General features: G+C 40.7%; 1 protein-coding gene across 2 annotated transcripts in view; it reads right to left on the minus strand.

Annotated features, from left to right (window-relative positions):
* Nucleotides 1-12,453, minus strand: part of LOC124406819 (neo-calmodulin-like) — a 75,308-nt gene that overhangs the window by 6,959 nt on the left and 55,896 nt on the right. For both annotated transcript variants that reach the window (XM_046882439.1, XM_046882438.1), the window contains exon 4: nucleotides 8,376-8,491. In XM_046882439.1, coding sequence (XP_046738395.1) covers nucleotides 8,376-8,491 — 116 coding nt within the window. The remainder of the gene's footprint in view (nucleotides 1-8,375; nucleotides 8,492-12,453) is intronic.

Raw genomic sequence — 12,453 nt, forward strand, 5'->3', positions numbered from 1 at the left:
AAATCGTGTTAAACGTGTTAAAACAATAATTATAATTCAGGGTATCGGCGTGTTAGATATATTTATTCTGCAATCTAATCGTCGAAAGTGTTTCATACAGGTTAAGAATTTCAACGGAAAATCGAATTGAAAGTGCTGAAAGGCAGATCGATACAATTTCATTTAACTTCTCTTCCTCCAACGTGCGAAAACCCTGCACTTCCCTCTTTAAGCGTTGGAAACTGCAGATCCGGTATCAGTTCTTATCGATACTTTCCTCCCCCGCAGGTATGTGTGCACTCTATGAATTAAATACAGCGGAAATCGATCCTCGTGGCTTTGAGCTGCGGCCACAACGTGTTTCGATTGGCAAACGAGAAATTTCTGTTCAAACATGCTGCCTATGTGGCCTCAACAAATTGTGTTCATATGATTTTATGATATTGGATTGACCGTTGTGCCTTGAGCCATACCTATAATGTTTGATCAAGAGCGGGAAGTTGACTCTATGAATATTGTAACATGCACAAGGTCGGCTGCAGGCAACTCGATGTTAACTTCCGGTATGTTTGTACGGATAGTAGTTTGAAAAAAAAAAAAAAAAATTAAAAATAAACGGACCAACGAATTAACGCGAGTCAAATTTTTCCAGTCGTATCACGCGGACCGAAGTGTGAGGATCCGAATCGAAATTAAATTAGCCTCGAATCCCCTTCCCCCTTCATCGCGGTTTTCAATTAATAGACGCTGGCGAAAATGCTATTCGAACCACCTGCAATACACCCGAATTCCCCGATCTCATATCACGGTGGCAGCAGCTGTTATTACAGGCACTCGAGAAGCATCAAGCTCCTTAAAATTTCATCATAATATAAACCCGCAAGAAATCAGGCCTATTAAATTCCCCGATCGAATCCGGTTCAATTTGAATCTGGATTAAACTCGGAGAGGTTTGTTGGATGCCTTGATTCAATTAAACCCGAGCGCAGGATCTTCGATGGCATATTATTAACTAACGGAGAAAACATAAAAAATAAACGCCTTAAAAAATTGGGAAAACTTTTATGAATCATACGTTTTCTATCGGCAAACAATGATATGCAAGATAATAAATTCTTGCTGTCTTTCGGCGGTTTTGTAAGCTGCGTGACGAACTGCCCTCAGTGAATTAAGGGTGACCCAGACCGACCCTTCGATTATCTAATCTCAAACTTCAATCACCTTCCCCCCTCCCCCTCCCCCTTCGGCATAATACACTTTTATCCGATGATTTACACCGCGTTGCGTAATTTTTAAACGTCCCGCGGAAATAATCGCGCCTTTGCACGTTTCCAAAAATTGTTTCCGTGTTAGACCGACCCTCGAAGTTGTCGAAAGTTATACCTCTATACTTATTCACGATCCAAGTTAAGGTCTGTGCGACATGTATAATCGCTGCGAAATAACACGAGGCTCCGCGTCAAGAGCTACAAGTGCTCTATAAGATAAGGGATGAACTCTGCGCGTGTATAATGTTACAACTTATATTATCAAGCGAGCACTTGGCGCGAAATAATTTCGTTATCTTCGTGTCACCTAATGTATTTTACAGCCCGCAGCTGTATAATATTCATTAATATATAAGGTCTAACCGTCTCTGCAGGTTGAAAGAAGTTCCAGTTTACACATAGTGTCCATTTTTTTACTCAAAACTCCGCATCTCCGTCAATTTGATTTTGACATTATTTAATCAAGATCTCGTGAAATAGCTACTGTAATAATTAATCATCACGTAACGTATGCGTTCGATGTGCAAAATTGAATTTCAAGCCCGTTATCCGCCATTGTTCGACGATTGTTTGAACGTCGGCGTATTTGCCCAAGTACTTGACTATGTGTGGCGGTCAACCGTTTTGGCAAATTGGCTTACAATTAACTGCATCGAAGATTCCGTCGACGAGGCTTGTGGCTGCAGTTTGTGCAGACAATGAAGTTGCCAAATTTAGCGCTGTGCATTCAAGATAACGAATTAACAACAATTTAATTTTGGCCACTTGTTGGAAATTTTTGTTCGCACAAAAAGTCCCAAAAAATTTGATGCAGAGATAAAGTTGGAAGAGGAAAGCATCCGAAGCTCGAAGCTTCCGGCAGTCAAACCGTGTTAGTTCGAAACGCAATTATATACGTTCACGGTGGGGGGGGGGGGGGGGGGGGGGCAAAGTTTTGTCAAACTTCAATCCGACGGCTTTGTTTTCTGGATAATTTATACACCTCTCTTGGGTTGTCCAAATAAAAAACCTACAGTGGTACATTTACGCGGATAATTTAATAAAGGTACTTCAATTTTCCACGCGAAAAGTTTCCCACCGTGTCGCAAATTGAAATCGCATCATTCACTGATCGTTTTCTCAAATATGATTTTCGCCGATTTTCTAAACCGCATCAAAATTTTAACTACCAAAGTTTCTCATTAAGAAGTCACTGCAACATTTTCTGGGATCATATTTCGCCACTCTCTCTCGTAAATTTTTTTGTCGTAAATCATGGCTTAGGGTAGGTTCATGTATGGAAAACGAACTAACCCGACCAGCGTGGCTCGTGAAATCGAGTAATCTCAATACGAACATTTATAGTACAGCAGGCTTCGATGCAAATGATCGGAAAATCATGTCAAAACATATGTTCATCTCAATACAAAAAACTAATTTTTCACCAAATTCCAGTTTTGCTGTACAGAAATGGCTAGAATTCCACTCGATGACGACCTGCATCTACGTAGACAGAAGAAAAAAAAAAAAAAAAAAAAAAAAAGAAGAAGAAGCGGAAAAAATGAAAAAAATAAAAAATTAAAAAAACGGGAACAGTTCCCATCCGTTTCACCGGAGTCCGTGACAATCTGCAAGCTTTGGGAGATACTGGCAGTGGCACGAGGTCGCGGAGATTAAAATATCGACTTCTTAACCACACGTGCGACGACGTGTCTCTACGTTCCGTGCACCTGACGCGGGAGATAAATGAGAATGATAAATTCAAAAGAGCGTTATGTGTATAACAAAATATGATTATTAAGAATTACCCATTCATGTATGAAGCCGAGATTTCGCCACTCGATTCGCGCCGATCTGTAAGATCCGGAGTTCTGGACGAGACGAGAATCCTCGATGTAGGTAGTACCTACTTATATTCGGAGCTGCCGCGCAGCCTGAGCCTCTTAACCAACCACTTCCGGTTTCGTGCTGAGCTCCCTAGAATTGACTCCCAATCGCTATTCGATTCCTCTCCCCGCTTCTCCTCGAGTTATTAGCTCGTTACTCAGGCTCATTTCACGCGCGATCGGTTTATCGTAATCTCATGACACTCGGCGTCTTCCTATATATCTATCCGTCCATCCGTATCTTCCTTCGTCTCACCCAAGACAGGGGAAATATTTTAGCTGTTATTTCGAGGCTCAAACGTTATTTCTAATCGTTCGTCTCCCGCAGCGTTGAGAAGGCTGATTTTTATCCATTTTATTACTGGATGATCGGAATATATTTTTTAATATACAAAAATAAAAGACAAACAAACTTTAATGATTTTTAGATGTTTCTGTTCAAATAGCTTGAATATTTTTCGAGAATCTAGGAGATTAATTCGATAGTTTAGTAGACTATTTTTTAACTAATTTACTGAAACACTTTTTTTCTTATCTGCATTTCGGCAGCGTCATATATTTAATTTTACAACATATTGATATCATTTCCGATCAAGATATGGCAATATTGAATCGACGACTACTAAAAAATGTTAAATTATAGTCGTGAAAATTGAAAAGAATATCACAGGGTTCGAAAAATACGGTTTTTCCTCGTCGTCTCACTTGCAAGCGTAATTAATGTTCTCTTTTTTTCAAATCAAATATCTCCTCAACGTTCATTATTCCCCTTCTCATTTCGCGCCTTTCCACGCGCAGCCGGTTTTTACGACTCTTATTACCAGAACCGCTTTGCTCGTGTTGCCTTCTGCGGTGTATCACGTTTGATTATTCGCTGTATTGATTCTAATTGATAATAAATTCTTATGGCATAACGTTGCTCGTCGAAGGGCTTTGTTGGGGTGGTTTACCTTTTCCCTTTTGTCTTACGTCAGGGAAAATCGTCCTGCAGACTTTTACATCTTATACCGTACAACGGAAAAAATTTCCGCATCAATTTTCAGAGGTTTTTTCTTCCGAGATAAGAATTTCTTTGATACTCACACCATCCGGTGAAATTTTTTTCCTCCCCTCGTTAGATGAGTTTCTCTGTAAATTATTGAATATTTTCACACCCTTTGATTTTAGGTGAAATTTTACGTTTGAAGAATATTCAAGACTAGGTATATATATATACTATATATTAATGACGATTGCGGGATAATAGATGAAGGTTAAAAGGCGCGTAATCGTTATTTCGCATTACACACCTCTACAGCTGTATCAAACTCTGCTTCACAGAGCTGGCAAGGTGGCCGCAAACGTCAAATTTCCCGGTAATTTTCCCGCCAGCTGTAAAGTCCCCTGCGGCACATCGCGATATATAATACGAAAACGAGAGAGAAAACTTGGTAACACGATTTAATCCCCGCTGAAAGCCGCGCCGCCTCTCAACAGACTCACCCGGAGCTCAGGTGTTTCGTAATAGGTATATTTCAAAGGGTGAAAACCCTTCCCCGAGCCGTTTACCGCGCTTTCGAATCGACCGCCGTATCCGCAGGCTGCAGCCTCGAAGTCCCGGGTGACACAATGCGCCCTAATGACCGTCGACACTCGGTTCCGGCGGCGTTGTTTTCATCCCGAAGAAATGACAGGACGCAAGTTCGTTATCTACATTCACTGTCGCACAGTTTTTTGCATCTCGGGGTGTTTTTACGCCTGCGAAGTGGTGCAATTTTTAACCAGTTATATGCAATATGCCGTCGATCGCGATTCTTTTTAAGTTTGCAAATTTGCTACTGCAAGGAAATAAATTTTTTAGACGCGTTTTGTTATTTATAGGCATTAACGATTTTCAGTTTTTAGCATGAAGGAGAGGCAGGACTCGGAGTAAAAAATAAAAGTTAGTTGGTTGTAGTACTTTGTACTATTTTTTCTTTCATTATGTTCAATTTTGCTACATTTTTTCTTACTACTATTGCGATGATTTGATGACTGTGCAAGCATGAACAGATGTTAAGCCTGATATTTAACCGAAGCAAATATATATCTAAAGTCAACTGAACAAACAAATTTAATGTTGCAAAAAGCAAAGAAATTCACCATCGAGAACCAAATATAGTTGTTTTTCACCAAATTTTCTACAGTCATTTCAACAACATTTAAATACAATATTTTACTAGATCGTCTTTAGTAACCTTATGAAATAATATTTTCCCCACAATCAGTGTACTTTCAGACGTACGTTCGAAACGCTTTCTAAGAGTACAAACTACGAGGCGGCGCGTGAAAGCTCTAATAGGATTGAAGGGTTTCTATAGGTATACAATCTTAGTGAAACATCGTTGAACTCTGGACGCTGCAGCAGCGTCACTCGTTAATTTAACTCTGTCGGATTAATGCTCTGGAATAAATGACCCCCTTGTTTCACGATGCAACGCTTATTACAGCCATTACGGTTATTCAGCATCTATCAACTCGCTCCTTGTCCGTCGTTTCGTCCTTTTTCTGGAGCGGTGTCATTTGCCGGAAAAACGCTGAATCGTTAACCGGTTCGCAGGAGTTTTGCAACGAACAAATCGCAGGTATGCATATACTTCAATTTATGGACAATATTATAAATATAAACGTAGGTACGCGGATGATCGCGACTTCATAAATAAAGAAAGCGGGAGAAAACACTCAACGATTCGGTAGTTAATTCGTGGGGTAATTTTAGGGGTGTTTTTCTCCCCAAGCGCCCCCCTGCAGCATTCGAGATGCGATTGTCTTTCTTCTCGCAATCAGATCGCAGGCCTCAGTCATTGTTCAAAAATTTTTTTAAATTAAATTAAGAGACGCATAATTCTATCTGGCGTCCCTCGTTTTCGACAGACAAAAAGAACTTTTGAAACTGGATAAAACCGCGTTAAACCACGAATCCGGACTTTTCAATTTCCATAAAACAACCGAGGTATATTCGGCCGTTTTAAACGCAATAACAAAAGTTATCGCTCCCCGTTCCTTCTGTACCGAAAAAAAAAAATTTCCCATTCACGTATAGGTATAACGTATTATAATATATTTACCTATAAACGGAAAACAAGTTGGAGAATGGAGAATATAAATTTTCTCACTTTATATTTATGCGATTGCGTCAAATTGACAAATGAGAAGTTCTTTTTTATTATTCCAAAGTATAACAGCGAAGCGGATAAGATGCGAGATCAGTCTTCCTGAATCGTTTTTCACGACTTTCTCATCTCGTTTCAGGCATGTTTAACAGATCGAAAAATATCGGCGCAGCAGTTTGACCTCCTGAATATTATCCGCTGCATGCAGACCTCGGCGAGTAAATATTTGTCACGCCCACCGTGTTTTAACGGGTACGTAGGTATTATGGATGCATAAAATCAGATATTCATGTATGCAGGTAGTAAAATGAATTTGTGATTTTCCAAGCCGTCGAGTGCAGCGTCGATCCTCGGTTCGACAAACTCGGAGAGTCTCGAGTCGAACGGGCTTGGATTCTTCGATTCATCGTCAAGTTTACATGCTTGCATGAGCGGAAGTAAAAGGCACATGCCTGCACGAAGAAGCGGAGAATCGCTTGGCGGTACATATTTTTGCAAGTATCCTGCTTCTTAATCGCGCCCTGAATCACAATTTATTCTATGTATAAACACACATACAAGACTCGGGGATGAGGCTGAAGGGTTCGTCGGAGGTTCGCTTGAAGAAAGATTTTTTCTCGCAAGCTGTGGGAAAGAATCGCGAGTCGAGGGGATCATCTCGCAAGATAAGCCTCGTTAGATGCATTCAAGATGCGATTCAAGGGCGAAGGTGACTTGCAGGGAAATCCGGGGACCTTGGCATGCTCTGTGAATAAACTCAATGCTACGTGTCGAGAAAATCGATCGAGAAATTTGAGAAACCGACACACGTCTCAAGACTTTTTAATACTTCAACGACCGATGATTTATTGACGGACATTTGCTTGTAACGCTTATTGTTACAAACTTTCGCGGAGAGAATTCTTGAGAGTAAATAGAGTCCGCGGAATATATGTATGCAATTCTTATCCCACTAGGGAAAACCTACCCTGATAATTTATCCTCACTGTTAGCTCCTCGCTCGTTAAGGACGCCGGGCTTATCAAGAATTTATTCACCCCCTCGCCAATTATTACCCGTGACGTCATCGTGCCATACTTTTGCGGTGACACGAGCACGGAGTGCGTTTAATTGAACGAGCAGCTTTGTATTATGGCCAGGGGACCGAATATCCTCCCCTAGAATTCTCGTCAAGGAAACGTGATTCAACAATTACGGAATTTCTCTTTTCCCCTGAAAACATTCGCATGGCTATTCGGTGGTGCGAGTCGAGAATTCCTTGGCCAGAATACTTCCGATTTAACAGCGGTTTGTTTCACTTACAGGGGTTTTAATCGACGCGGGACGGCTGAAATAACTTCCTGAATCGATTAAGGCCTCGGTACCTACTATTATCACTTTAAAGTGACTGTTTCAACCCGCTACCATCGCCGTCCTACAACAACACGATATAATTTTGAAACCAAGCTGCTGGAAGTTCGAGAGACCCCGAGGAGGAGTCCCGTTTATTTACCCACTTTATGGATTTACCTCTATCGTCGGAGTTTCGCTCGTTTTTGCAAAACATTTGCACAATGTTCGCAATCAATATTTAACTTTACCCGAATTTTCGAAGCCCAATATTTATCATTCGTTTTCAGTCAAGCTCCAGTGTTATCACGTGAATGAATATCAGCAAGATTTTCTTGTAGAAATTCTTTGCAGAATCATTTTTGGAAAAGTAACCCTTTCCTCTTTAGTCTTACTTCGACGTACTTTTTCACAGAATTAAACCCTGAACCGAAATTGTCTCGCAGACAATAGCGATCTCATATCTCGACGCAGATTAGAAAACATGTCCGCGTCGTTTAAGCCGCGTTTGGGATTCGCTGCTTTACCAGCTCGTGTGTAGAAAACTCTCGGTTATCTCGAGTAGGGCAAAAAATTGAAGGGAGGTTTGTCACGCGAAAACGAGATAAGCGATTCTCGGAATCGCATGGAAATTCCATCCAGACAGTCACGCGAAATTTTTACCTTCGTGATACGTTATTTATTCAATCGATGCGGAATTTTCCAAGTCGTAGCATCCCAATACGACTTTGAATATTGCAGTGAGAAGTTTGCATTTTTGAGGGGTTCACCAAAATTAACGCAACTACTTTCAATAAACTCACCCGAAATGCATCGCGGAGTTCTTTTTCCTCTTGATCTTCCGTCGCTTCTTCCGCACTCGTTCCTCCCATGTTGCTTACGATTTCTACGAATTCCTCAAAGCTGACGTTTCCGTCTCCTGCAAGAAAAAGGAAACGTGAACGTAATTTCGGTGGCAATTTCGGTTCTAGTTTTGTTATGGTATTAAACGAGTTAAAAAATTCTTTCTTTTTTCTCGAACTCCCAAAGTCAGACGAATTACAATCAAAAATTATTTCATCAAGTCGATGCACATTTCGTTTTACAGTTGAGCAGGAAAAACATCTTCATTCATCACGATGACGATGTAAGAGTTGGAAATTTGCCGGTGAATCAACAACTTTTATTCACCGGAAATTTTATTTACCAGAAGAGTTAGAGAAATGTTGGACAATTTTCTCCCCGCGTGGGTCGGCGAATATTTCTGTGAAGGCGAAAAAGGAGGAAAACAAGACGAGGAAAAAAATCATATATATGCGAATGAATTCTGTAACAGCTTGGTCACGCGAATTTCTTCGACCCCTGTAACCAAGATATTAGCGATTCGCATAAGGTTGAATGTCCCTTTTCATCCATACAAACAAAAGAAAAAAAGAAAAGTCGAGTTCGAATCTAGCGAAAGAAATGTTTAGTCAATTCAAACCAATCTTGTTGCACTCGATAAGCCAAGTCCTTGTTCCTATCACTTTTATCTTGAATCAAAAGAGACTATTTTGAATTAGAAGAAAAATATTATAAATAAATATATGTGTATATAAATAAATCGCTTCTCCGAGAATGAAGAGTAAAAAAACAATATTTGCGATTAAGGTCATGTGGTACTCCTACCCTTACCGACCGAGCGAACTCACCCTTTTTCTCCGTATATTAAATGAACAAACGAACAGAATGCGTTCAAATTTCGACGGTGCATCGGTCTCGTGTATCGGAATTCAGGAAACTTGCTCATATCCCGAAAATCATTAAAAAAACGTGTGGTTTGTTGACATGAATTACTATTCCCACATTTCCGCATTTTAGGGGTTGGTAAAGTGCGTAGCTGAGATACTTTGCGGAATTCTCGAGAAAATGAGTAAAATGAGAATTCGCGAGACTGTTTCCGTGCAATTTGCAACGCAAGTGACGAGTAATCGATATTCCATTTGGGTTTCGTCGTTACGATGCGTGCGAAAGTTTGACCTGAAATTAGTTCGGGGCTATTTGTAATCGAGGAGAAAGGAAAGAACATTGCAAGAAGTTCCGGGTCCATTCTTGTCTCTTTCCTCCCTTCGAGCTCGGAGGTGGATAAATTTGAAAGAAGGTTTCTAATTTCCGGTACGAGCTGCGTTCGCTTTGCGGTTTTTCCTTTTCTCCCGCTTCGCTTTTTTCAATGTTTTTGTTCTCCCCTTTTTCCCCATCTTGTTTGGTCCTAATAAACTCTAGTGCCAGCGTGAGCCGGAAGCGGGTGAAAAATCGTCCCTCGTGAATTTCTGCACAACTGAAACTATTGTGCTTTTACGTTTCTTCATACATACATTTGCAATATACATGGGATTTATTACGTGTAGCTGTGTAAGCGACGGACCCGGCTTTTCAGTAATTAATTTGACGAATTCCGTCTCAGATGATAACCCACGCCGCCATATTGCAGGGATTACATGAAAGTCGGAAATCTTCGCAGGCCTATCTTGAGTGTGTCGCGTTTTTCATCACGGAATTGTAATTCTGAAATCTAAACTCGGTAAAGTATTCGCACGCGTCAAAGTTCAAAGCCATAATCTTAACCTTTAATTGCACACTTGACTCGATTGCGATCCGTTTGGATATCCGTTTTCTCAATGATATAAGCTTCAAACGGTGTCAGAATACCGGATTAAATTACCACCCTTGGCTGAATCTGTTGTAACCTGATCGGCGTTTATATCGCCATATTGTACCTATACCTAATCGTAGAATCATCTCAAATTGCAGTTTCGGTTATTCTTTACTTCGTAGGATGGAACACTCGGTTGCCAAAGCTCATTCACTGTTCAATTTTCGAGAATCCCAAGTATTTTCTTCTACGAAATAAATGACCTTTCAACGCGTTTGCGGCAAAAAATCGTTCAAACTCTAGCCAAGTTGTAACACGCCTGCATCTGAGTCTACACAACGTTTCTTCCTCGGGTCAAAGCCGGCAATACATCTCAAAGCTAATCAGCCTTCGCCGGAGGCTTTCTCGACTTAATCAGCTCTAGCAAACGGAGACGTGGGTTCATTTTCTCGAAAAGTATGTACGGGTAAAGTTGTCCTCCAGACGTTATGTAGCCGTGCTGATCGCGGTCGTAAACGCCAAAGGGAACCCGCCTAATTGGACAGAATTTCAGGTACATTTGATACTCTAATTGTCGGTAAGGATTTAAAAGAAGAATGGCCACAAAACGGAAGGGCCACAATATCGATTTTCAACGACGCGAAAATTAATTTCATACAATTTCAAAATGTAGAAAGGTCGCAGTATACCAAAAGCAAAAATATGTATAACATATATATTATAGAATCGTCAGAATTCTTTTTGGCTTAGCACAATGTTCATACTGAAGAATTAATATTTAGATTTTCTATACTTCAAATTTTCTACATTTCGACTTCTCTCACACACTTTCAAATTCCCATGAATCAGATTTTCGGTTCCTTGAAAGTTAGATATTGTGACAGTTCTGTATTACAGTATGGCCATGGCGCTTATCGACTTTCACTTCCAAATTGTAATTCGAGCTTATAGACTAGAAAACCGTTGCCGCGTCAATTTTTCATACACACTTCTTGTTCGAGAATAAAACTCCGTGACCAAAATTGCGAAGTTTTTCTCCCACCCTCCTAAAATAAGAAAAAAAAGAGATGTTAAATAAGCAAAAAAAAAAAAAAAAAAAAAAGCATGGAAATAAAATAGAGAATATTTCGCTGACACGCCGTGCGATTTCTTATTTCTCCCACGTCTCACCCTCTGGACGTTGAAACGAATGGTTTTCGCCCCCAAAAGACGATTGGAAGGCCGCCGTTTATTGACCAAGCGAGTGCCGCGTTAAGGCGAGTGGCGTAACCCGTGTGACAAGCTGGAGCAAAGCTAGTCCTTGGATAAGCCATCAAAGGATTAGCGGGATTTCGGGGCTTCGGAGGACGACTTCGAGAAATCCTTGCAGCTACTCGGGAGCCTCAAGGCCTGCTAATGCGTGCTACACGCCGAGCAACCTTCCAGGCTCTGTAAAACCGATCGGAGTATCTCACACCTGCCGTTTTCTAATCCCCTAGAACAGATCAGCTATCTGATTTATCGCGCTGATTAACGAGGCCGAAAAGATCTACGCAAATTAGCCTGCGTTTATTCCCCATGTTCCGTGGGGCGCTCCCCTAGGCGCTTAATTTTTTCTACCCCCTCGGTTCAACGTATTACGCTTTTTCTTCTCCTCAACCCTCCATCCCTCTCCATCTTTCTCTCCTGCCCACGATGCGTGGCTGCCCGAATTATGCACCGGCAGTAACGCTCTCCGACAATTATTAACGACGCGCCGGCCAACCGTAATAGCATTTTTCTTCATGTTCCGTGAAATTAACGAACTTTGTGTGTGCCCACTTCACGAAGTTCGAACCAAAGTTTAAGGTGCTCTGATTTTTGTAACGTTTGTTAAGGGGACGTGTACGCTTTGAACTAATAAATTCGAGGTCATTTTTAAAGGAACACAGTTGATGGGAGAGTAAATTTTATTTATTGTAGTTTCACCCTAGTTTAGGATCATCTTTAGGGATTATTTCTCTGGTTGAACAAATATCCTAACTGTATTACGAAGGGCGGTTCAACCCTGGAGAAGTGCCGTCGCGTTTTTGTTTCTACATCACGTTGTGCGTGACTACGATGCCATCTTTGATCTGAAATGATTGGGGTTTTGCATGAATAAAGTAAACAGTTATGCGCATGAATTCTACCAACAATACCCAGCAATTTCATTCAGAATTCTGTTCAACAATCAATAAACATAGTGATTAGAAGTACGCTGCTAAATATGGGCTGAAAAAAATTATAAAAAATGTTTAAATTCCGAATAT

This window comes from Diprion similis, chromosome 6 (assembly GCF_021155765.1).
Source record: "Diprion similis isolate iyDipSimi1 chromosome 6, iyDipSimi1.1, whole genome shotgun sequence".
NCBI lineage: Eukaryota > Metazoa > Arthropoda > Insecta > Hymenoptera > Diprionidae > Diprion > Diprion similis.